The 26093-nt window shown below is 42.1% G+C and overlaps 2 protein-coding genes across 3 annotated transcripts in view; one reads left to right on the top strand and one right to left on the bottom strand.

The window, feature by feature from the left end:
• Ctps2 (CTP synthase 2) overlaps nt 1-26093 on the bottom strand; it is a 117849-nt gene that overhangs the window by 54423 nt on the left and 37333 nt on the right. Inside the window, 2 exon segments of the mRNA XM_032889667.1 lie at nt 25307-25350; nt 25444-25506. Of these exon segments, the coding sequence (XP_032745558.1) occupies nt 25307-25350; nt 25444-25506 (107 nt within the window).
• On the top strand, nt 6711-9319 carry S100g (S100 calcium binding protein G). 2 transcript variants are annotated; one of them, XM_032889666.1, is made up of 3 exons: nt 6711-6800; nt 7101-7244; nt 9104-9319. In XM_032889666.1, the coding sequence occupies exons 2-3, from the start codon at nt 7110-7112 to the stop codon at nt 9206-9208; spliced, it is 240 nt and encodes a 79-aa protein (XP_032745557.1). In that variant the 5' UTR covers nt 6711-6800; nt 7101-7109; the 3' UTR covers nt 9209-9319. The 2 variants fall into 2 exon arrangements, with proteins under 2 accessions (XP_032745557.1, XP_032745556.1); XM_032889665.1 differs by having other exon boundaries at nt 9101-9317.

Raw genomic sequence — 26093 nt, forward strand, 5'->3', positions numbered from 1 at the left:
GTTCACAAAGTCATCCAGAGACACAGAATGATGTCGACTGGGAGCAACCATGCAGGAGCCACTCTAGAAGCAGAAGGCTGGGGAAGTGTGGATAGGGAACACAGTGACTTAGTCCTCAGACAACATGACGAGCTCTAAAGATGGTAGCTGGGAGCCTCTAAGATGCAGTCCAGTTGATAAAGCACTTCCTAGGGTGCAGCATTCACTGGGTTTGCGCCTCAGCACCACATACAACAGAGCATGGCTGTGTTACACAAGTTCAAGACCTACCAGAGCTACAAGAGACCCTGTCTCGAGAAAGATAAAATGGTGAGGGTAAGAGGTGGGTGGGAGAGGGAGATGGCTAGTGATGGCCTTCTGGTATACAGGCAGCTTAATTAGGTAACAAACTAAGCCAAAAAACCTAAGAGAGGAGAGGAACATGCTTTCAAAAAAGCATGCTAATTTTATCACTGTCAAGTGAAGTAAACCTCAAGTGCCTTTCTATTTATCCACAACATTTCCAAAATACTACAGTTTTTTGCATCTGAAAAGAAAAGGCTTCTTCTTCCTTTGCAAAAAACATTGTTACAGAACACCATTGGCTGTGATCCGCTCCCCCACAATCTGTCCTTTCTTGGAACAGAGCCTTACAGGCTACAAAAAAATAAAAATGATCAATAAATTGTAAAGCTTTTGGAAATGTAAAAGCACTGCACAAAGATAAATATGGCACTAATTAACCTTTACGAAGGTATTCTGCACCCTCGATAAAAGTGTAATGAGTTCAAGTCCTTCAGTGTCCCAGGGTACCTGAAACCAAGAGCGTGGAAGTCTGAGTCTCTTATCAACAGTGAAATTCCTTAATGGCAGTGTTTATGGGGCCTACCTAATTGTATCCTGGGAACTGGTTTCTTGTCCGAATATTTCACTTGGAGAAAACAGGAACACCTACCCCCCAGAAGACCCTTCCCACCACCCCCTTCCTCCTCTTCTTCATTTAAAAAGTTACATGTATTTATAGGGTGGTTTTGTGGTGGGGGGTGGTTTTGTGGTGGGGGGTGCTTGTGTGCCACGCATGTGTGTGGAGGTCAGAGAACAACTTTCGAGAGTAGGGTCTCTCCTTCCACCATGTAACTTCTGGGGACAGAATTCAGGTGATCAGGCTTGGTGGCAAGCACCTTGTTCTTACTGAGCCATTTCGTCAACCCTCCTTTTTTGTTGTTGTTTTCATCTTTCCAGGACTAGCACTTAGACCTAGTGTCACACACAGTCGGCAAACGCTCTGCCTCTGAGCTCTATCCCCAGCCCTATTTCTAGTGATTTTCCCAGACTTCCTTGTATGTCCTTCAAGTTTTCTTTACAAAGATTCCCCAATAGGTTCATGTCCTTCTGTCCCACTGGGTTCTTGTGAGGGGGGTGTCTCCTTTTATTTAAGCTTTCCTATAATTTGGACTCTTGATCAGTCATGTTGAAGACGTGCATGTAAACAGGAACCAGCTTTACATCATTAGTATGTCACCTAACACTGTCTTGCTACTTGCTCCAGCAGACTCTGTCACTGCAAATCCAAGTGGAACCCTCCTAAGTGGCCCTCAGGACTCACATCATGTATGACCCCTAGTGAGCTGGACTCTCCTAATGGATTCAAACCTATACTTTCTACCCAAGCTACTCCATGTCCAAGCTCCTCCAGTCCTTGTTTCCCCACCATACTGCCATACACAGACCACGTCTTCATTACACTTCTAAAGAGGCCATCTCCCTACTTCATCACAAACCCCCATGATTGTGATCCTCCAAGTCTCCTTATTGCCCTATAATCAATACATTCTCCTCACCAAATAAATCACCTATATGTTGTTTAAATATTCATTTCCCATACCTCTCCAAAGATGTTCACATTCTAGTTCGTGGAACCTAAGAACCTGTGACCTTTCGTGACCTGAGAATTTACAAAAGTGATTATGTTAAGGTTCCTGGGGATGAGGGGGTGGGGCTTTTTTGCTGTGTCATGACATAAGCCAGAGAGAGGACAAACAGGCTGAATTCCTCATTTCTAAGGAATTCACCCTGCCACGGATGTCTATTCTGGGTTCTGAGAGTGAACCTACATAATCGTGTGGGACCCTGACAGAGGAAGAAAGGACAGAACCAGAGGTGAAAAAGCAGTCATTACAGACAGACTGGAAGATATTAAGCTTCTGGCTTTCTGGATGGAGGGTGTATACATGAACAAGAAGCCTCTAGAAGGTGAAAAAATAAGCAGTCTCTTCCTGTAACTTCAGAAGGACCATAGCCTGTTGACCCACTTTAAGCTTCCAACCAACAAGCCCAAAAGGGAGTAAGTTTGTGATGTTTCCAGGAACTGCGTAAAAACTTATTAAAGCAGCAACAAGAATCCAATACTGTCCTGTTTATACGTCTATAGAGCAAAGGGAACACTATCTACCTCATAGTGTTGTTACAATGATTTCAGGAGGCTGTAGAAGTTGAGTGCCCATAGTTTAAAAGAAAGCAAAACAAAAGCCCTCAGTAAGCACTGGTTCCTATGCGGAGGCCTTGGGGAACTCAGAACGGAAGACTAGCACAGGCAGTAGACGCGTGCTCCGGGCAAAGAAGAAAAGAAAGGAGAAGTAGAAAGGAAGGCTGGAAGTAGAAAAGAAAAGGAACTCTGATGGGCCAGGGAAGGGCAGGCACCGAGTAAAAGCCAAGTAAGGGATACAAGTGCACTGGCAATTTTAGGGACAACTAAAATGATCCTTTTAAAATAACTTCCTTAGAAAGGGTAAATTCAGGGGCTCTTAAATCTCAAAGTCAAAGATAACATACTATAGCTTTCACAACCCACTTTGTTTTGTGGGGACTTGGTCATGAGTAATACTAATACAATTAGTAATACAGAAAAGAACATTTTAAAGACAGGCCTTGTGTAGTTCAAGTTGGCCTCAAAATTCTTTTATGTAGCAAAGGAAGACCTCAAACTTCAGATTCCCCTTCCTCCACCTCCCAAGTGCTAGGATTGCATGTGTGCCCCACCATGTCTAGTTTCCGGGGTGCTGAGGATAGAATCCAGTTCTTCATGCATGTTAAGCAATCACTCTACCAACTGAAGTACATGCCAAATGGAAAGGACCTTTTTTCTTTGTGCATTCCATGCTACTGATTTTGAGCAGAAAACATGGCCACAGAAGCCACAGTGGCCCAGAGCACTTGATCTTCCCGAGGGAGCAAAAAAATGAAGTCTGTCCAAAGATCAAGCCTCTCCGTTTTTCCATTACCAATCTTGTACCTGTCATTCTTTCCCATTCTGTCATTTTAAAACGCACTCTTTTGAACACACCCTGCATTTATGGCATGTTTCCATACCCTGTTAGTTAATGTTTCATGGGACTATTAGTGGATTTCGTGTTTCTAACTGCCGGGTTACCCTGGTGCTTTTGAGTGCAAAGATAAAGAGAACAATAAGCCGTGAAAGATAACCACTGGAGGAGACAAACATACAAAAGAATGAGGAGAATCACCAGGTGTTTTTCAAGTTCTGCTGGCGTTTACTACAAGCCTGAGTTCTGACAGGCAGCACTGGGCCACTTTAAGCAGAGATCTTCCCTTAAAATGAGCAATGTGGGGCCTAAATGACTGCTGGCCTATACTATTTTAACACCAATTCTTAGACTGTGTATTATGTATTTTTTATACTTCCACACATTGTATATGGTGTATATGATTTCTGAATGTTATATAAGATATATCATATAATCTAAATATATTTGGATAAGATAGAGTTTAAAATCATTTTTCAATATAGGCGCAAAAAATGTACCAACTCTCCTCAGTTTAGCTGCAAAATGATCATTTACAAAAACAGATGGCTTAAGGTGATATTTCAACATCTGAGGAGATTAAAATATAGACTATGGTAATAGGCTGAGGTTATATAGAAAAAAATTCTTGTCCTTAGGAAACAAAGGAGATATTTGCATGGAAACCAGTGGAATTCCCCAACTTATTCTCAAATGACTGACTAGGAGGAAAAGTATTGGCCCAGATAAAGGGAAAACCAATGTGGAAATGTTACCAGGTAAAGGCTTAATCAAAAGGTGCCCTTGTGCATTATTCTTGCCACTTCACTTTAGATATAAAAAGAAAACCTTAAAGATGTTGGAGTAAGGCCATCAATCAGGACGACTAAGATACAAGGACTAGGAAGGTGTCCAAAGATAGCCTAAAATACATTGTTACTTGGGCTAAACAAGGAGATTCCATCTAAAAAAACAACAGAACCCCACCCCCAAAAAAGATGTTGGGGGGAAAACTATGATCAGTCACAAAAACTACACTTCCTCTCAGGAGACTAGAACTTACATGTAAAACAAACAAAGAGACAAACCAACCACAGCACTGGAAAATTTCTAAAACTCTTTTCAAAACATTGCCCAAATCAGAATACCACTGTATTTAAAACCATCAAGTAAAAGCAATGCCTGTTAGACATGGTAGCACACATCTGTAATCCCCAGCACAGCAGAGGTAGAGGCAGGGTGACCAGGAAATTCAGTTGTTCTTGGTCAGGTTAGGCCACATGAGAGACCCTGTCTGCAAAAATAATAGAGTTTTGAGATATAATTCACTATGGAAGAGCACTTCCTGCATATGCACTAAGATCTGAGTTTGGATCCCAACACCCATGTCAGGCCTGGCTGAGGGGAAGTGAGCAGATAGAAGTTTACTGGGCTTGCTGGCCATCAACGTAGCTCTGATTCCATGAGAGACCCTATCTCAAGGGAATAAGGCAGAAGACTGACACTGCAGGACACCTGACATCCTATAGACCTATACACATATGTATACACATGTATACACCACACACATTAGACAGACCTACCTGCCTACTGACAGACTGACCTACACTGCCAATACGAGTAAGTTAATACATGTCTGTGTCCTGAGTCAGATAAATTACAATAAAACAGCCAAAATCTATGGAATAATAAATGTTCAGGATTGACCAGAATCGTGTAAGCAACACCACAGCATTTCATATTTGATCTGCAATGTAAATAAGGTCCTAAAATTTTACGAGTGAAAAACATCTGGCCGAAGCACAGCCCAATATTCCAACCCTGAATTTGTAGGGAATATATTGTAGGTCAGAGAAAATTCTAAGTGTCTACGTGTTTAAAAGCCATTGACGGACTTCTGAAGTCAATCTGGAACGCCTACCTGTGAGTTATAATCAGCATTAGAGTAATGTCCCCTCAAAATGTCCTACTTGTTTCATGGACAGAATTCTTTCCAGAAGAAAAATCAATTTCATCTCTAATTTCAAATCCTAGCTGTTCCAAAAGTTCTGAAATAGTTCTAATTGTTAAGTACAAGTCTGGTGTCATCACAAGTTTTAGAATGATTTAACAAAATATATTTTGTTACAAACTGGAGAAATACAGCTGGGCACAGTGGCACAAACTGCTCATTCCAACACAGGAAGCAGAAGGAGGCAGATCTCTATGACTTCAAGGCTAGCTTGGTCTTTATAGTGAGTGGGAGGGAAGGATAAAAGAAGGGAGGAAGAGAGAGAGAAGGAGGAAGGAATGTAAGTATAATGAGAAATAAAATGGAGAACTGGGAACAATAATCAAAACAGGAAAAAAATGGTGTTACTCAGAAATCGCTTTGCCAAATAAAATAAGAAATTTGTATCTATCTTCCCAGTTTTTAAACCTGCTTCTGAAGCCACCATTCCCCTACATTCACTCAAAGTAGTCAAATGCTGCAGAGCCAAGCATGCACAAAGTGTCAGTATAAGTTCCAGGGACATTCTCTATATTACCATTTGTTGGTGACAAGGAAAGACTAAGTTTCCTTACATTACATGGGTGAGAAGGTCCGGCTACACTTAGAGTGTGGGCAGAGCTGCGCTCGGAACCACAATGCTTTCTACCAGGTCAGGGGACCTTCCTGCCACTGTGCACACCAGCACAGCACCAGGAAACCTGTCACCCTTCCCTACTTGGAGGTTGGGATTGACTGTGTTGGGCCCTCTAGGGACACCAGCCTGTAGTCTTCTGGGCCCACAGGTGATGTCCTGTAGTGTGGTAAAAAAAAAAAAAAAAGCTACATCCTCAAGAGACACTCCCATTGACAATTTCTGTTAAAATCAGTAAAGGTCAGGGCTGGAAAATAAGCAAATATTTTAGGAATGATCTTAGATTGATCATTCTTTATTTTTTAATATGTAATTTTTATTTTATGTACATTGGCATTTTGCCTGCATGTGTGTCCATGTGAGGGTGTCAGAAGCCCTGGAACTGGGGTCCCAGACAGTGTGAGCCGCCATGTGGGTGCTGGCTCCTCCGGAAGAGTACTTCTTAACTGCTAAGCCATCTCTCCAGCACCCACCCCCATTTTGTATTTTTAAAAGCCACTATCCCTCTGTGACGCATTTTTTTTTCTGAGTAGGAAAATTATTGTCAAGCCTAAGTCTGCAATTCCATTGCTTTTAGAAATGTGGACTGTGCGCAAGGTCAAAATTCTATACTGAAGGGAAAATATGCTAAAGGAGAAGAAAAGCCAGGTTTTACCCTTGGGACTCTGAACCATTAAGCAATTGTTGAAGTAGCTCTCTATTGGAGCTTGACCTTAATTGAGAGTCTTAAGCTTGGTCTCAGAAACCATTAATCATTACCCTTAAATAGTAAACAAAGGGAAATTTCATAATCAGGGTGGTGTCTGTGAAGACTATAAAAGAGCTCCTCCTCGGCTCCTCATCAGACCTCACCTGTTCCTGTCTGACTCTGGCAGCGCTCACTGACAGCAAGCAGGTCAGTGTGATCTTAACCTGCCTCTCTAGCTTGTGGGGAGCCTGGGGGTGGAACCTAGGGCTTCCAATAGGCTAGGCAAGCACTCTACTAACATCTGTGTTCCCCAGCCCCTAACCTGACTGCTTTTAAAATACACTGGAATGCTGTTCCGACCTGTCTCTTCTCCTCTCCCTTTCCCTTATTTCCTCCCTTGTCTTTCCCAAGAGGGTAGGGGGATCAGGAAACCCTTGTTGCCAACACTTGGTATAAGAGCTCCATTTCAGCTTTTGTGGTAAATCTTATTTTCTTCCCAAATTACAGCACAGCAAAATGAGCGCTAAGAAGTCTCCCGAAGAAATGAAGAGCATTTTTCAAAAATATGCAGCCAAAGAAGGCGATCCAAACCAGCTGTCCAAGGAGGAGCTGAAGCTGCTCATTCAGTCGGAGTTCCCCAGCCTCCTGAAGGTGAGTGTACACCTGGGCAGCCAATGGCAGCCGCCTCTCTCTGGTACTAGGAGAGGGGGGTAGAGGAGGGCTGAGGGCTGCCTCTAGAACCCCTGTGGGGACAAGGCCACAGAGAATCCAGGGCCTAGCAAAGACTAAACAGGCACAGGCATCCTGTCACTGAGCTACAGCCACAATCCAAGGAACTTTTGTGTTTTGTACACACACACACACACACACACACACACACACACACACACAGCTGAAATATAACATAACCTATTTCCCTAACTTTTTTATTTAATTTTTTTATTCACTTACATTCTGCTCTCTGTCCCATCTTGGTCACCTCCTCTCACAATCCTTCCCCATCCCCCTCCCCTTCTCTTCTGAGCAGGTGGAGCCCTCCCTGGGGATCCCCCCTATCCTAGCACTTCAAGTCTCTGCAAGGCTGGGCGCTTCCTCTCTCACTGAGGTCAGACATGACAGCCCAGCTAGAAGAACATATCCTACATACAACAACAGCTTTTGGGATAGCCCGCTCGAGCAAGCTGCACATCTGCTACATATGTGAACAGAAACGTTTCCTAATTTTCTAATAATTCAAAATAACATTATGTGTGTGCTGCTGGGACTTAAACTCAAGACCTCAGATATGTTTGTGGACATTTATTGCACAGTAGAGTATATATACTTAACACTACTGAAGTGTCCATATAAAAATGGTAAGACGAGGCTTGGAAAGATTTGGTTCCCAGGCTGCTGACACCATCTGTAACTCTGATTTCAGGGAATCCAATGACCTCTTCTGGCTTTTATGGGCAACAGACACACATATTCATATATGCATACAAAACACACATACTCGTAAATTTTTCTTTAAATTTTTAAAAATAAATCTTTTAAAAACTGGTTACCTGATAAACAGTTAGAATTTTATCATTTTTGAAACAGGGTCTATGTAGCCCAATCTGGCCTAAAACTCACTGTGCAGTCCAAGCTAACCTCAACTCAATGTAATCCCCCTGCTTCAGCCTTCAAAGTAGTTGGGATTACAGGTTTGAGCTACCAGGTCCAGTTTGAAGAAAGTTTTTAAAGATAAAGATATTTAGGCCTCATAAAATCCATCAAAACGGGGTTAGGGATTTATCTCAGTGGTAGAGCGCTTGCCTAGCAAGCGCAAGGCCCTGGGTTCGGTCCCCAGCTCCAGAAAAAAAAAGAAAATCCATCAAAATGCAGATCATAACTATTAAATAATAATAAATGTGCTGTATAGTGTTCAAATTTTGTAAAGAACCAGGGTGGAGAGATGGCTCAGTGGTTAAGAACACAGGATGTGCTTTCCAAAAGACCCAGATTCAGATCCTCGCACTCATGTCAGGTAACTCACAACTACCTGTAGCTCCAGAGGCTATGATGCCATTTAATGGCCTCTGAGCGCAACTGCACTGCCATGTACATGCCCACACACAGGCACACACACACACACATAAGGAAGTATTCGTAAATACTTTATAAAGTACTGTAGTGCATACATCTAATCTCAGGACTCTGGAGTCAGTGGCAGGCAGACCTCTGTTGAGTTCAGGATGAATGTGATCATAGTGGATTTCAGGTCAGCCAGGGCTACACAGTGAGACTCTGTGTCAAAGATAAGGAAAAGAAAAGAAAGGCAGAGCCCAGTAATGGGACATAGGGGCACAGTTCCAGCTGAAGCTGGTCCCACCACACTACCATTGTATTGTCAGTGGCAGTGACTGAAACCAAGGCTGCCGCCTTCTGGGAAGGAAAAGCCAGTGCCTCTAACTTCAGAGATGTGCTGCAGTATCCTATCTAAATTTTCTTCCTTCCTCTACCCCATTCTTTTTGTCTGGAAGCAGGCTTCAAGTACTCTAGACAATCTCTTTAAAGAGCTGGATAAGAACGGCGATGGAGAAGTTAGCTATGAAGAATTCGAAGTTTTCTTCAAAAAGTTATCACAGTGAAGCCAGAAGAAGGAGCTCCGACACCACCTACTGATTGAATCCTATCCAACCCCAAAGATCTAGCTGTGAGAGCAAGATACTGTTAATAAAGCAAATTCTGAGACATGTCTCTCTTGTGAAGTACTGACTGTTGATTACTTACATTTCAGAGGAACCTTAGTCTGATGTGCCTATTTGATTTGCCTGAAATTTCCTTTGTTTCATTCATTTATTTATGTGGTGTATATATTGCACACATGCTGCATGAGCAAGGCACATGCAGCAGCTCCTCTAGTATACATGTGTGGAGTCAGAAAACACTTAGAAGAAGGTTCTCTCTCCTACCATGGATGGGGTAAAACTCCTGGTGGTCAGACTTGGTGCAAGAAATGCCTTGCTTTCCTGGCCATTTTCTTGGCTGTTTCATCTACTTTCAAGATTAAAAAGACAAGTCATCAGACCCTAATTAAACTCAGTAAGTCGTACACACCAAAATATGGCATGAGAGTAAGAAGGGGGCTTATTGGAAAGAGGATAAATTTCATCGGGAGAAAAAAAAGGGAATGAAAAAGACTAAAAATTATCATATGCATGCATAAAGCCATCGAAGAATTTTTTTTATTTTAAAAGTAAAATATTTTAAAGGTATATTGCCAGGTATGGTGGCTCATGCTTGTCTTCTCAGCATTAGATAGGTGGAGGCAGGAGGATTGAGTTCAAGGTCAAACCCAGTTCTAGAAGTTTTCTCATAAGGCACAAACACACACACACACACACACACACACACATATATATATAATTAAAAAAAAAAAAAGTTAGAGAGATTGTTCAGCAGTTAAGAGCACTGGCTGTCCTTCCAGACAACTGGGTTTGAATTCCCAGCACCCACATGGAGGCTCCTAACAGCCCGCAACTCCAATCGTAGAGAATCTGCTGGAATCTTTGGGCACTAGACACACAGTAGTGAACAGAGACATATACATGCAGGCAAAACATCCATAGACAGAAAACAAAGTAAAAACAAAATTTTAAAATAATAAACACAAAAATTAGAGGAAAACGAGTCCAGGATACTTCTACAATGGTGCCAAAGAATATAAAAATTCTATCAAGGAGTTGGAAATGCTGGGGAGGCAGACGTAAATCTCCTGGGACTCACTGGCCAGCCAGCGCCTAGCCTACTTGGCAGACACCTGTCTTCCCCTGGCCCCCACAGCATGTCTGAGAATGTAGGCATGTGCACTCACAAGTTTAAATTGGCTATGTCCGTCACTTTAGGCTCGTCATATCCTAGTAGCCATGAGGTGACCAGTGAAAACCCACACCTAGTTTGTGCAGAGACTAGATAGGAAGACACAAGCTAGACAGGGACAAGCTCATCTCTGGGGAGTTTAGTGGCAAGTGTCTTTACCCTGGAAACCCAAATTTGTATAAAGATCTGTTAGCAGCACACAGCATGGGTGGCCACAAAGCACCAGACACAAAATGAGTAGGTCTTAATGACTTGGAGAGGACAAGGGGAAATATATTCAAATATGCTTGGATATGTGTTAAAATATCCAATCTCAGCTGATGGTGCACACATTAAATCCCAGCAGTTAAAAAAGGTGAAGGGGGAGGATCTAGAGGTCAACTGAAAACACAGAGAACAAAACAAAAAAACAAAAAACATAGCACACTAGAAGTTAACATGCGTCGCCTGCTTCCTTGAGAGAGCAATTGACTAGGATGCCTTCTGCTCATACTTCCATACCTTCTGCTCACTTTCATGCCTTCCTGACAGGATGGAATGTCCCCCTCAAACTGTAAAGCACCATATAGACGTAATGTTGCTCCCTGTCAGGTATTAGCCACAAATAAAAGAAAAAAATAACCAAGAACAACAACTACACATTAGGAGGACTGGGCAAGACAGGGGCAGGGATAAAGAGAGCCACTTCACTTGGGTACAAAAAAGAAGGGGACAAAGGGGCTGATGGGAGGGCTCAACTTGAGTCAAAGGCTATTAAATCTGATGCCTGAGTTTGACCCCAGGACTCACATAGAGAAAACTAACTTCCACAAGAATCCTGCTGTTTTCACCAATGTCCTGGGATACCTGTGGGGGTATACACACAGATGCACACAAAATAAGGTTTAAAAACTATACTCCCAAATACAAGAGAATGATTTTAATTGCTGAACTGATCTTCGTAGTAAGCCCCTCTGCCCTCCCTCCTTCTAACAGTCAGAAAACAAACTATCTTAACCTTGAGAGTATACTTATGATTTCGGGGGAAAGAATGTGGTTACGGAAGTTTCCCCAATAATCAGACATCATTGAGAGCTGTGTTGTGTATTCAAGAAGTTAAGCAGCAAGAGGAAACACTTGCTGCCAAGCCTGATAAGATGACTTCAACAGTCCAGGATACTGTGGGTAGAAGGAGGGAACTGACTCCTGCCTCCCACACACACATCAATGCAAAATGAAGATAGACAGCAAAGTAGGTGGGTAGGTACATTGACTGGTAAATGGGCTGATTGACTGAGAGAAAAAATGAAGCAGAAGAAAAAAGAAAAAAAAGAAAGCAAACAAAGTCAAAAAAAAAAAAAAAAGACGCCCTCATCATCTCTCATCTCAAATTTGAAAGATTGGAGCCAGAGCATCAGGAGTCCAAGGTCATCCTTGGCTACATAGGCAAGTTAGAGGCCAGCCTAGGTATATGATACTCTGTCCCAAAAGCCAAACAAAAAATTAATTAAGCAACCAGGCTGGGGTGGTGCATACCTTTAACCCCAGCACTTGGGAGGCAGAGGCAGGGGATCTCTGAGTTTGAGGCCAGCCTGGTCTACAGAACAAGTTCCAGGACAGCAAGAACTAAACAGAGAAACCCAGTTCCAAAAAAAAAAAACAGAGAGAGAGAGAGAGAGAGAGAGAGAGAGAGGACAGAGAGACAGAGAGACAGAGAGACAGACAAAGAGAGAAAAAGAGACAGAGACAAAGAAAGCGCATCCTTAAGTGTGGAGTACTAGGAAGAGGCATGAGGATCTGTTAATTTGAGGCCACCCTGGTTTATAGACCAAGTTCCAAGAGAGCAAGGACTACACAGAAAAACCCTGGCTTGAAAAGCCAATAAGCAAACAAACAAACATGCAAGCATAAAAGCATGAGATTCAAGCATAAAAAATTAAGCATAAAGAAAGGTGACAGGCTGGAGAGATGGCTCAGCAGTTAAGAGCACTGACTGCTCTTCCAAAGGTCCTGAGTTCAAATCCCGACAACCATATGGTGTCTCACAACCATTTGTAATGAGATCTGATGTCCTCTGCTGGTGTGTCTGATATACTTATGTATAAAAAATAAATCTTAAAAAAAAGTGACTTCTGGGGTTGGGGATTTAGCTCAGTGTTAGAGCGCTTGCCTAGCAAGCACAAGGCCCTGGGTTCGGTCCCCAGCTCAAAAAAGAAAAAGTGACTTCTAATCCTTCCATCAAGAACTAGAGCAGAATTTCTGGGTATATAGTTGTGCTAGCTAGTTTAATGTCAACTTGTTGTGCTAGCTAGTTTAATGTCAACTTGACACAAATAATTTGGGAGCAGAAAACCCAATTGAGAAAATGTCTGCACTACACACCTACGGAACATTTTCTTATGTAGTTGTTGATGTTGGAGGGCCCAGACAATTGTGAGTGGCTATGCCTAGGCAGGTCCTGAGTTGTATAAAAAAGCAGGCTAAGCAAGCCATGGGGAACAAGCCAGTAAGGGGCAATTCACTTCTGCAACCTCTGCTTCAGTTCCTGCCTCCAGTTCCTACCTTGAGTTCCTGCCCTAACTTCCCTGGATGATAGACTAGTTGAAATAACCCCATCATCCCAAACCCACCTCCACCCATTGCTTTTGGTAATGGTGTTTTATCACAGCCATGTAGAGTATTTATGTATCTGGAGGACAGAACACTAAGCATTTCATGTGGTAGGAGAGACACTTGCACCACTGAGCCCCACCCACAGCCCTGATACTGTGAATCTGATTTCACCATCAAGTTTCTTATAGGCTAGTGGTTTGTAAATGGCATTCTTTTCTTTGCTTCGGAAGTACAGGTTCTCCATGGTTTGTTTCTGAGATTGTGAGCACCAGGTATGGACACTGTAGACAGTCTACTAAGCATAGACTATGAGATGAGATTTCTCTCTTTTGTTCAGTATGCTGTGCTACTAGATTTCGTTCCTGGGATAAGCAATTATCAGTCATGATCCTGACACAGTCTAACTCAGGAGCCTTGACTGTCCTGTAGCTCATTATGTAGATCGGGCTACTCTCAAACTTGGCATAAATCCTTTTACCCAGTTCTAGGATTATTGATATGCACCACCACACCAGCTAAATTATGCTCCAATGCATAATTCAGCACTCCAGAGGCAGAGGAGGTATTTGGATTGCTGAGTTCGAGGCCAGCCTTGGTGTACAAAGCAAGTTCCAGGACAGCCAAGGATATACAGAGAAACCCTGTCTCAAACAAAAGTTCCAGTATTTGTTTAAGATTTTGACAGCTTTGTTCCTGTCCTACTTTTCTTCATGCTGTGACAGAATACCCCAACAATTCAACTTAAGGGTTTTTTCTGGTTCACAATTCAAAAGTATGGCCCATCACTGAAAGGAAATCCTAGAAGCTAGAATTTGAGGCAGTAGTTCGCAATCAGGAAGCCGAGAGCTATGCAGGTCATTATTCAGCTTGCTTTCTCCGCTTTATTCAGTCTGAAACCGCAGCCTGTGGAATGGTGCCATCCACAAGGTGGGTCTTCCATCTTTAATTAACCTACTCTAGATAACCAATCTTTCACAGACATTATCTATCAACAGCTAAATAATCCCTCACTGCTGTTGCCTGGTGATTGGCCTCTACCTGATTTCAAATCCTGCCAAGTTGACAATAGGAATCATCACAACTTCAAGGCAACAGCTGTCTGTGGTTCCAAGTTTATTATTTATGTGCCTAGGCCAGGAGAGCTCCTACTTTAGCCTATGTCCTAGATGTCAATTAGCCCCGCGCAGAGGAAACATGCTATTTCAGCTCCAAATATCTAAAGCAAAAGATGACCATGGTGGCTCGTGCCTGTGATCTGAGCACTTGGGAAGTAGAGAAAGGAGGACCAAGAGGTCATCATTCTCAGATATGTAGCAAGTTTGAACCAGCCCGGCAGTACACATGAGACCCCGTTTCAAAGAAGAGGAGAGAAGGATGGAACATGGTTCATCATAAAGTGTTTGCCTGTCATGACCAAACTATGGGTTCAACCCTGAGAATCACCAAAAATAATGTATTAATCTAAATATACCAAACAGCTACTATGGTCAAAGAATTATGAAAGATACTAACTTCCAGACTGGGGTTCTAAATATGTCTGTGATAAGCAAGAAAAGGGTGAATAGGGAAAGCAGCGCTTCCATTGGGTCTTGTACGTAGTGCCCTGATGCCTTGAGAGGGGTGTACACTTAAGAACATTTAAACCTGAGAAAACCAGCGAGATGGTTCAGTGGACAAGCGCACTTGCCACACAAGCCTAACAACCTTAGCTCAATCCCCAACCCCACATAAAGATGGAGTGGGAATCAACCCCACGAAGTTGTCTTCTGGGCTCTATATGCAAACAGTGGTGCATGCACATATAATAAAAGGGGACAGAGAAAGAAAAGAACAAACCCTAGGCAAACACTTCATGACTAATGTACAAGACTGTTCCAGGATCGCACATGCTTTGCCTTTGCCAGGTATGAGGAATAAAGAGGACATCCTGACTTCGGGTCATGAAAATTCTTGTGTACTATACTAAGTAGCCGATCTAAATTCAGAAAGAAGAAAAATGGTGCCAAGAGTCCAGACTAACTAGGGTTGTAACTCAGTGGCAGAGAACCTGCCTCACAAACATGATGGCCTATGTTCCTTTCCCCAGTACTGCAAAAAAAAAGAAGGCAGGGAGGCAGGGAGGCAAGGAGGGAGGGAGGAAGGAGGGAGGGTGGGGAGGGAGGGAGGAGGGAGGGAGGGAGGGAAGAAGGACAAAGTAAAATGGGTATGCTTTAAGATGAGGTAGGCACACTGCAAGGGTATAGCAGACACAGGACTTTGATAAAGCAGATATTTTCTATGACTGCTAGATATACTAGCATGGGAAAATTGTTTCAAGTTTGACCTTCAAAAAGGATAAAAATGAAGTAAGGCAGAGTGACTCACACCTGTAATCCCAGCATTCAAGAGGCAAGGCAAAAGGATTGTTGCAGATTCAGAACCGGTACATAGTGACCTTATCTCAAAAAATGGGAGGGGTGAGTATACCTGAAAGGTCTTCTTGACCTCTCTTCCTATGCTGACCTGATTCCCACGTCACCAAAGTTCATCTACACCCACCCCCCAATCAATACTGCCAGGACCGTTTGAGCCATGAAATTCTGATACTCACTAGGTTGTAGACTCCACCAAAGCAAGACACATGCTCCCCACCCCTTCTCTCTCTCTCTCTCTCTCTCTCTCTCTCTCTCTCTCTCTCACACACACACACACACACACACACACACACACACGTAATTGAATTCAAGCACAGCCACACCCGACTACAATCTCAGCACTTGAAAGATGGAGGCAGAAGGATCAGGAATTCAGGTTCGTCCTTAGCTGAATATTGAATTCAAGGCCAGCCAAAGATACATAAGACCCCCATCTCAAAATACAAACAACTATAGAATAATTAAAACTTGTTAAGAGAGTAGGTCTCAAATATTTTTTACCAAACTCACTGAACTACGTGGCTAATGGATGCTAGCATGATTTTATTAATCATCTCATAATGTATATGTACACCAAAACTCACTTTGTTTGGCTGTTAAATACAATTTTGTGTGTTCTTTTAAAAAAGGAACCTTTTTTCTTCCAGTCATGATGGCCCCTGCCTAAGGTATCTTTCCCTCTGCCCTATCCCTGACCCCTTTACAGAGTCCGCTCTCTGAAAGAGGCCAGGACAATTTGGAGTGAGTGCCCATTAGTGAGTTTTAAGAGTAATCCACAATAACAATAAATGACTGACTCCATGAATGCTTTAAAGCTAAAGTATTCACCAGGCTTTTGTACCTTGAGCTCAGTAGGAAATGCCTTAGAAATAAGTATTTCAACCACTTGATTTTCTTAATAGAAATGACTGAATGTCGGTGGGAGGAGATACTTTGGAAAGGGCACTGTTTGGGGCTATCCACTTTAGAGTCCCAAATGCAGCATTGCAAATGAACTACCAACACAATTTCACTTGCTGGCTTCCTGAGGACTTGAGAGATCTGTGTGTTAGCTACTTTTCTTGTTGTAACAACATGCTTGACAAAAGCAACTTAAGGAAAAAGGATTGGTTTTTGGTTTCTTTTTTTTTTTTTGAGAGCACAGTCCATCATGAAGAGGAGGAAAGTAGGATGATGGGGCTGACGGCCGACGCTGTGGTGCCAGTGTGAGGTACATGTTCTAAAAGCAAATCAAATGCCCAAGTAATACAAGTTGCCCAAAAGTTTACTCTGGAGTAGATTCCCTGGATGCTTGTCTGTCTGTCTGTCTGTCTGTCTGTCTGTTTGAGACAGAGTCTCATATAGTCCAAGCCAGCCTCAAACTCCTGATCGTCCTGTCTCTATTTCCAAAGTGCGGGGATGTGGTCTTTTGGGAGATTTATTATTGTTTGGCTGACTCGTTGCAGTCTTGTTCTTGTTTTTACTTTTTTTTTCTCTTAATTTGCATAGCATCAAATGTTGGTGAAAAATAAGTCAAAGGAAATACCTCAAATGGGCTTCAACTGAAGGTAGAAAAAAATGTAATGCATTCATTATGTTTAATGCATAACATAAATTACCCTTCACAGGAACCAGCTTTTAACTGTAACTATTTCATGAATCAGATGTCAAATTATTTTTAACTCTGAAACTTCCTAGTTTAGAAAGAGATAATTGAAGGCATAACTATGATAAAGAACTCCAATCAGAATATTATCAAATACGACAACCTTGAATGTCCATTTGCATCTTGTTAAAACATTTCTAGCCATCCCATGAGTGATTCAGCAGTAGAATTGTAACCTGCGGCTGGACAGGTGATTCAGAAGTTAAGAACAATTGCTGCTCTTGCAATGGATCCAGGTTTAGTTCCCAACACCCACCTGGCTGCTTACCATTATCTGTAACTCCAGTTTCAGGGGATCTAATACCCTCTTCTGGCCCACCAGGGTACCAGGCATACCCACTGTGCACAGACATACATGCAGTTAAGACACTCATACACATAAAAATAATAAAATGATGTATAGGAAAAACACTTCTAATCTCCCATTTTTCTTTAGATTTTTAAAATATGTGTATTTCTGTACATCTGTGTGTATGGCATGTACAGGTGCCCACAGAGGACAGAAGATATAGTTAGATCTCCTAGAGCTGGAGTTAATAGACAGTTGTGAGGTGCCTAAAATGGGTGCTGGGAATGAAATTTGGGCCCTCTAGAAGAACAGGAAGCAGTGCTGATCAATCTCTCCCACCCCTTCCCTACTTTCTTTCACCAATACCACCATCTGAGTGTCCAAATATATTTTGAAGGCAGCACATGCATTCTGCTTTCATGTTATATTTTACATGAATTCACATTTCATTTGGTCTTAATAATGTTTTATTATGTTTTATGTATTTTGTGTGCATGGATGCATGTGCTACAGTGAGGATGGACATCAAAGAGCATCCTTCGAGAATCTGTCCTCTCCTTCCACTATGTGGCTTCTAGGCATCAAACAGATCATCATGCTTGGTGGCAAGTGCTTTTCTCTGCTATACCATCCCATTACTATTCCAGTTTTATTTTTATTTTTTGTCTTGTTTTGTTTTGAGGCAGGGTCTCACTATATGATGGAGGATAGCCTAGAACATACTTGACAGGCCTCCAGCTCACTATCCTCTTATCTCTGCCTTCTTAGTGCTGGGATTACAGGCGTAATTCCAACAATACCATCATGGCTAGATTGCAGGAAGATTCTTCTTCTCCACTGACTTAAAAATAAGAAACAGGAAAAGCAGAGCCTCCAGTGGGAGAAGGGATCCTGAATCTAGAACCTGAGTTTGTATGGAGAGCTGAAATTTTTATGTTGGGGGTTCCCTTTCTTCCTCAGAATCAGAGATCAGATAATGCAAACAAAGAAAAGAAAGCTGACTGGCTCCCACTACACAAGCCCCACCCAACCTCTCCCAGGAGATTTGAGAGTCCCACCAAAAAGGCTACCAAGTCTTTGTCTAGTAGAGGAAAAAGAATCAAGAAGTCAACCATCTTAAATGTTTGAGTGAAAAGTACCTTAATTTACCTAAAGCTCCTTTTCCTGACTGTCGGCCCATCAGGGAGCTCTCTGATACCTTGGCCCTCAGATGGATCATAGAATTAAAGTCAGCTACGTTCCTGAGAAGCCTCCTCTAAATGCAGCTGAGACAACTTTAAAGCAGAAAAGAGACCAGAGTTGCTACAGATTCAGAAGTATTCTGCAACACTACAAAGTGTTCTATTAGGTCTTGTGGATAAATCAGGTTTGAAATAGCTTATAACGAATTTTTGCTCTCTTTTCTGGGTACCCTTGGATGCAGCATATACTGTAGCCCTTACAGAAAAATCCATTTCTCCTTTTACCTGTGCCTGTTAAGAACCTATTCTGAATAGTAATATCTGTGGCGATTTTGTAGGCAATCATATCACTCTTCATGCATGCCAAGTAGGTAGGGAGATCATGACAACCAAAGAAATGAAACAGATTGTAGCAGCAAACAGCTCATAAGAGAGTCTCCTTGTTTCCAACATGTTTGCTTTCTTTAGCTAGAAGAGCAAGAATGACCATGCCCACTAAGTAATTGCTATCTACCCAAGTAAAGTCACTCCTCAGGCACTGTGGTTTGGGCTGTATTATGATTCCATCTCCCTTTAATAAGACTTTTCAGCCATCAGCACAACTGCTGGTTCTTAAGGCTATTTTTCTCCGGCAAAGTGATCTCAGCACATAAAGACATTCAATAGCAATTAGGTTTTATTGTTCTCATCTCACTTATGTGTATAGGAGTCATTGAAATGTAAAATGCACACATCCTCTGACTTAGCAATTTCCTTTCTATGGATTCATCCCACAGATGTGCTTATGTGTGGATGCAGAACATATTGGTACATGGAGGTCAAAATGTAGAGTGACTTCCGGTTACAAAAATAAAGCACACAACCTAAATACAAGACTACGAACACAATACAATGCATGCAATAAATCCCCTCATGCGCACAGTGCACACAGCTAGGCAAGCCATAAAAGGTCCTTACACAATGATAGGTGATCGGTACAACCGTGATCAGTATAAGGTAGGAACAGTGTCTCAAGGATGCTAGCTAAAGCAGCTGTGAGTGTGGCCCAGTTGTTAGTACACACACACACACACACACACACACACACACACACACACACACACACACACACACACACACACAGAGAGAGAGAGAGAGAGAGAGAGAGAGAGAGAGAGCATGCGTCCCTGAACTAATAATAGCACAAAACAAAGGTAGTTGCCTCTGTGGAAGACAAGTAAAGCAAAATGAGACTAATGCAATCCCTTTATACCTTTTCTATACCTTAACTTTTTATCCTAATAAGGCGTCAATTATTCTTTAATGTCTACACACATACGGAGTTAAAAAGCCGTCAGCCGAGACTTAACCTCGACAAAGCTATCTAATAGCGGCACCTACTGGTAAAATCCCTTCTTATCCCTAAGTAGCACCTGAAAAAGAAAAGCCATCGTTTTCCTGGCAGAGCCACTCACTGCGGCCATTACTCAGGAAATACACTTCTATTAAAGCCTCCTAAGGAATTTTTTGCTGATATGAGACCTTCTGAGCACGAGGCTTCAAAGTACCATCTGGTCGGGAAGTAATGGTTTATTATGGTTTGAACTGAAAGCTATAAAACAGCATGAATATTTCTATATCCTTCCACGAGGTGATCTCCAACACATAATGCCTCAAGTTAAGAAAAAAAATCAGGAAAAAAATGAGAAAAATATAGTATGATGTATCTTAAAAGAAGAGAAGTTACAGATGAACAGGCATATTTGTTTATATTTTTAATTAATTCTAAGATTTATTTTTATCTATGTATATGAGTCTTTTGCCTGCATGTATATAAGTGTACTATGTCTATACAGTGTGCACAAAGGCCAGAGGAGAGGTCAGATCCCCTGAAACTGGACCTGTAGGTGTTTGTGAGCTGCTGTGGAAGTGCGGGGAACTGAACCCAGGTCCTCTGCAAGAACAGGTGCTCTTAACTGCTGAATCATCTCTCCAGACCTTACTTATATTGTTTAAAATGGAAAGCTGGGGCTAAAAAGATGGCCTGGTGGATAAGGATGCTTGCCACCAAGCTAATGATCAGAATTCTGACCCCCGAGACTTGGATGGTGGAAGGAGAGAACCAAATCCCATCAAAGTTGTCTCTACTACAGCATGCCCATGAACTGGGACACATATACACGGACATACACTTAAATGGAATGTCATTGTTAATGGAATGAACAAAGGGAAATAAAAGAACAAATAGTTGCTATAGAGGAGGAGTGTTATGATTCAAGTATGAAATGCACAGCACAGGTCCCTGTTGTTTATGTGTTTGAATGTTTGTTCCCAGCTACAGTGCTATTTAGGAAAGCTGAGGAGACTTTTGGACAAGGGGTTTAGTTGGCAGATGGATGCTGGACTGTTTAATATGGAATGAGGGTTAATAGACCAGCTCTGCTTGGCACTTGTTATTGTCAGCCTACAGCATAAGACAAAGTACCTCATGCTCCCACCAGCATGGAGAAGAATCAGTCCCACCCACATGTCTTCTCTATTGTGAATATATATATATATATATATATATATATATATATCCTCAAACTGTGAGGCAAATTAAACCATTCAGAAGTAGCTAACTCTGTCGTGTGCTTTCCTAGCATTCACAAAGCCCTGGGGTTTCATTCCCCAATACTACATAAAGGAGAAGTGGGGGATACATACCTGGAATCCCAGCACTTGGGAAGTAACAGCCAAAGAATCAGAATCCTTACTTACATGAGACCCGGTCTTAATTTTAAAAACAAACAAACCAACACTCTTCCCATAAGCTGCTACAGTGGGGATTAATCACATCAGAGAGATGAGAAAAGTAAGGAGTATAAAGGAGTAAGATAGAACTAGATTCCTCTAAACCAGTGACTTTGATTTAATTATGTCTGTGTGTATTGGTATGTGCATGAGAGCAGGTCAGAGATGTTGGAAAATCTGGAGCTGGAGTTAGAGGTGGTTCTGAGCTGCCTGCTGGGGCTGCTGAGATCCAAACTTAAGGCCCTCTGCAAGACCAGTACACATTTGTTTTTGAAACAGGATCCTGGTTGTTCTGGAGCTCACTGTGTAGATCAGGCTAGCCTCAAGTCACAGAGATCCACCTGCCTCTGTCTCCCAAGAGCTGAGATAAAAGCATGTGCCACTACACCCAGCCTGCAGCACGCATTCTTAACTGCTGAGCCTTTGTTTAAGCCCAAAGTCAGTTATTCTTAATGGAGACACTTCTACCCCTGCCCTCCCTCCAAGGAACATTTGCTAATATCTGGAGGAAATTTTAGTGCCATAATTGAAGATAGAACTAATGACATCTAGCACCTCACACATGACAAAATAATAATAATAATAATAATAATAATAATAAATTAAAAATCATCTAGCCTAAAATGTCAGTAAAAAGAAATTTACATCTATAATATACAGAGAACTCTTACAACTGAATGGTAGTATTACAAACAACCAAACTAAAATGGACCAGGAAGGTGAATAGACATTTTTCCAAAGAAAGAACAAAAGTAGCCATTACACGCATGAAAGATATCCAACAATTATTAGCTATGGGGCAGGGTGAGGTGCAACTCAAAGCCCAGAAGAGGTGCTACTTCACTTCCACTGGGCTTGCTGTGAGGACAGACACAAAAGTAACTAGCACTCCAGAGAATACAGAAACTGAGACCCTCGCTCACAGAATTTTGTTGTGTATGTTGTTGTCCCTTTGGCAAACAGTCTAGTGGTTCTTCACTAGACTAAGAATAGTTATCACATGACCCAGGAATTCCACTCCTAGGTGAAATGAAAACATGTCTATACCAAAAAATAAATAAAAAAAAATACCCATACATGAATGTTCACAGAAACATTTATTCACAATAGAGAAAAAGTAGAAACAACCAAAATGTCCATCAGTAGAGGAATAGATGGAAAAAAGGACATGCCCTCATGAGAGAACAGTAATTAACCATAATAAGAAATGAGTTAGTGGGGTTGGGGATTTAGCTCAGTGGTAGAGGGCTTGCCTAGCAAGGTCAAGGCCCTGGGTTCGGTCCCCAGCTCCAGAAAAACAAAAAAGAAATGAATTAGTGAGCAACGCTACAACATACACATTGAAAGTGTTATGCCAGTCAGGGAGTGGTGGCACATGCCTTTAGTCCCAGCACTTGGAGGCAGAGGCAGGCAGATCTCTGAATTGGAGGCCAGTCTGGTCTACAAAGTAAGTTTCAGGACAGCCAGGGCTATATAGAGAAACAGAGAGAGAGACAGAGAGAGAGAGAGACAGAGAGAGACAGAGAGAGACAGAGAGAGAGAGAGACAGAGAGAGACAGAGAGAGAGACAGAGAGAGAGAGAGAGAGAGAGAGAGAGACAGAGAGAGAGACAGAGACACAGAGACACAGACACAGACAGAGACACAGACAGAGAGAGAGACACAGAGACACAGAGAGAGACAGAGACACAGAGAGACAGAGACAGAGACCAAATGAAAGAAAACAGTCACAAAAGGTCACATAGTAGAGGGTTCCATTTATACGAATTAACTACAGTAGGCAAATCTGGACAGAGAAAGTAGATCAACAGTCACCTAGAAAGGGATTAGGGATGATGATGTCTGCTAAAGCATGGGCTTTCCTTCCTATTTCTTGAGACAGGGTCTCGTGTAGCTGAGGTTGGCTTTGATCTAACCACACAGCTGAGGAGGACCTTGAACGTCTCATCATCCTGCCTCCTCTCCTCTTCCTGAGCGCCGAGCTTACACACATGCACAGGAGGCCTAGGTTACCCACTGCTGGAGATGGAGCCCAGGGGCTTGTATACACCAAACAACCATTCTACCAACTGAGCTGCATCCCGAGCCTTGGATTTTCTTTTGGAAGTAATGAAGTGACCCAAAATTGATTGCCACGCTAGTGACAGAGAGCTGTAAAAAATGCTAAAGCACACTGAATGAGACATTTCAAGTAGCCAAATCTGTAAGATGTTAAGAACAACATAATCAAGACAGGCAAGATGGCTCAGCAGGTAAAAGCACTCAAGCTTAACAGCCTGGGTTTGATCCCTGGTTTCCACATCGTAGAAGAAGCAATTCCTGCAAGTTGTCCTCTGACCCCCACACACAGGCATGCTGTGGCACATGCACCTACACACATGTGTGAGTGCACACACAAACAAACCAAATAAATAAAATCTAAGTCTTTTAAAAGCCACACAGAGAGAACGAGCATGGCAGCTCTTACCTGGGACCCCCAACTTGAGAGGCTATGGTTAGAGAACTGCTGTGAGTCTGAGACCAGTCTGGACTACATAGTGAGTTCTAGCTAACTCTAGGAGAGGGGGAGAACACATCTAAAACAAAACAAGGGCCTATGAGGCAGCTCAGTAGATTAAAAATGCCTGTCACACAAGCCTGACAACCTGAGTTTGTTCCCCAGAACAGAGAGTAACAGAAGAAAACCAACAACTGCAAATAGTCCATATGGTACACATACACACACACACACACACACACACACACACACACACACACAAATAAATATTTTTAAAAAACAACAAAGAAGAGTATAACCACTATATGAAGGCCCCTAGATATTATTAGGTGTGTTTGGCAGCAGGGATGTAGCTGGATATACACAGATCAGGCAGCTGATGACCATGCAACCCAAAGGCCAATACCGAGCATAAAAGGCAAGCTCTGTTAATGAGTGTGGCAAGAAAGCAAAGGTCCAGAAATACAGCCTTCCTAAAATAACTGGTTCAACTCTTCATTGTTTTTGTTGAGGTCCCAGAGGGAAGACCGTAAGAGGGACATCTAAAAATTGGGAATATTCATAAAATAAACCCTGAAAAGTACTACTTCACTTGTCCAAATTTGAAACTCTTAAGTGTGGGAGGAACTGGAATGACATGGGACAAACAAATGAGGTAGCATGCAATAAAATGGAAGGAGAGCCTTCATGGACCAGCCAAGGCTCCTGATTTTTTTTAACACTTATGGTGGTGCCTGCCTTTATTCCCAGCACTTGAAAGACAAAGGCAGAGATCTCGGAGTTCAAGGCCAGACAGGTCTGCATATCAAGTTCCAAGCAACCAGGACTACAGAATGAGATCCTATCATAAAGAAATGAAGCCAAAACCATTTCTTTTTTATTTGTGTGCACACATACATGTATGCGACAAAGCCCAGAAGAAAGTGTCAGATCCCTAGAACTGGAGTTATAGGTGGCTATGAGATGCCTAATGTGGGTGCTGGGAATCAAACTTGGGTCCTCGGGAAGAATTGCAAGCACTCTTAGCCACTGGGCCATCTCTCTAGCCCCATGACTATCTTGACAAATGAGGACCAGAATCCCAATGGTTGTTACTTTTGTTTTAGAAAGATAGATGGCCACCAAAGTGGAAAATAGTCAGACTGGGGACAAGTCTAGAGACGGGACAGCTCATTTATTTATATTAGCTGTTATAAATTGTTGTCAAGTCAATTTAATCTTTTTCCTAAACATTAAGCTTGAAAGCTATTGCAAAGACAAATCAGGCTGGACTGTGTTTCTTCAAAGCACAGCTGGCAAGATAGACTAGTGAGAAAAAAAGCAGTTTGAAGCAAAACTAATGGGTAATAATAAGTTCATACATAATTTTCAAAGTTCTAGCACTGTTAGAAGAAAACAATAGTTACCCCTTAGGGATTTAGGCAAGAACTGAAACAGAATACAATAATTAGACCCAGAAAAATGACCAAGCCACTTACCAATGGGACTGGAGTGTTTGGATCAAATTCTGTAGAATTAGCGTCTAAGGACAAAAAAAAAAAGTTTAGTGATTTACCAATATTCCTGATACATTCTTGTTTTTAAATAAATGGTGCTTAGCAAACCTTGGACTCACCTTTCAAGTTCAGGCAGTTTCTTGCAAACTCAATCACTGCCAGTTGCATCCCAAGGCAAATTCCTATTAAGAGAAACACATGATCATGTTTTGCATCTAGAAACACTTTGCATTTAGGTGTTTCCCTGCAGTCTCTTAGAATGCAAACCTCAAGAGTGGAAGACTTCCTAATTTGTTCCCTGCAATCCTCTTGACACCTAGAATAGTTCCCGAAAGTGCAGCAAGTAACAGGGCTTAAAACTTTAAAGGAGGGCTGGAGAGATGGCTCAGTGTTTAAGAGCACTGACTGCTCTTCCAGAGGTCCTGAGTTCAAATCCCAGCAACCACATGGTGGCTTACGACCATCTGTAATGAGATCTGATGCCTTCTTCTGGCATGTCTGAAGATAACAATATATATATATATATATATATATATATATATATAATAAACTTAAAAAAACTTTAAAGCAACTACCTAAGGTCCAGGTGAACAAGAAGCATCTGGAGGGCAGACAAGAAATATGCCATCTACTTTAGATATTCTTGAACCAAGGCTCCTATGTAGGCTGCAGGGCTGTTTCAAAGACCTTGAGTCTTTCAGAGCATGTCTAACAATACCCCCAACTTGAGAGGAAGTGTCCTTGTGCTAAGATTTCACAGCAGCAGAAG

The sequence above is a fragment of the Rattus rattus genome, chromosome X (assembly GCF_011064425.1).
Source record: "Rattus rattus isolate New Zealand chromosome X, Rrattus_CSIRO_v1, whole genome shotgun sequence".
NCBI classification, from domain to species: Eukaryota; Metazoa; Chordata; class Mammalia; order Rodentia; family Muridae; genus Rattus; species Rattus rattus.

Excerpts from the sequence above, each read along its gene's own strand:
- S100g (XM_032889665.1), top strand. The coding sequence starts at position 7,110 with ATGAGCGCTAAGAAGTCTCCCGAAGAAATGAAGAGCATTTTTCAAAAA. Across the intron at positions 7,245-9,100 it reads AGTTCCCCAGCCTCCTGAAG|CAGGCTTCAAGTACTCTAGA; the intron begins GTGAGTGTACAC and ends TTTGTCTGGAAG.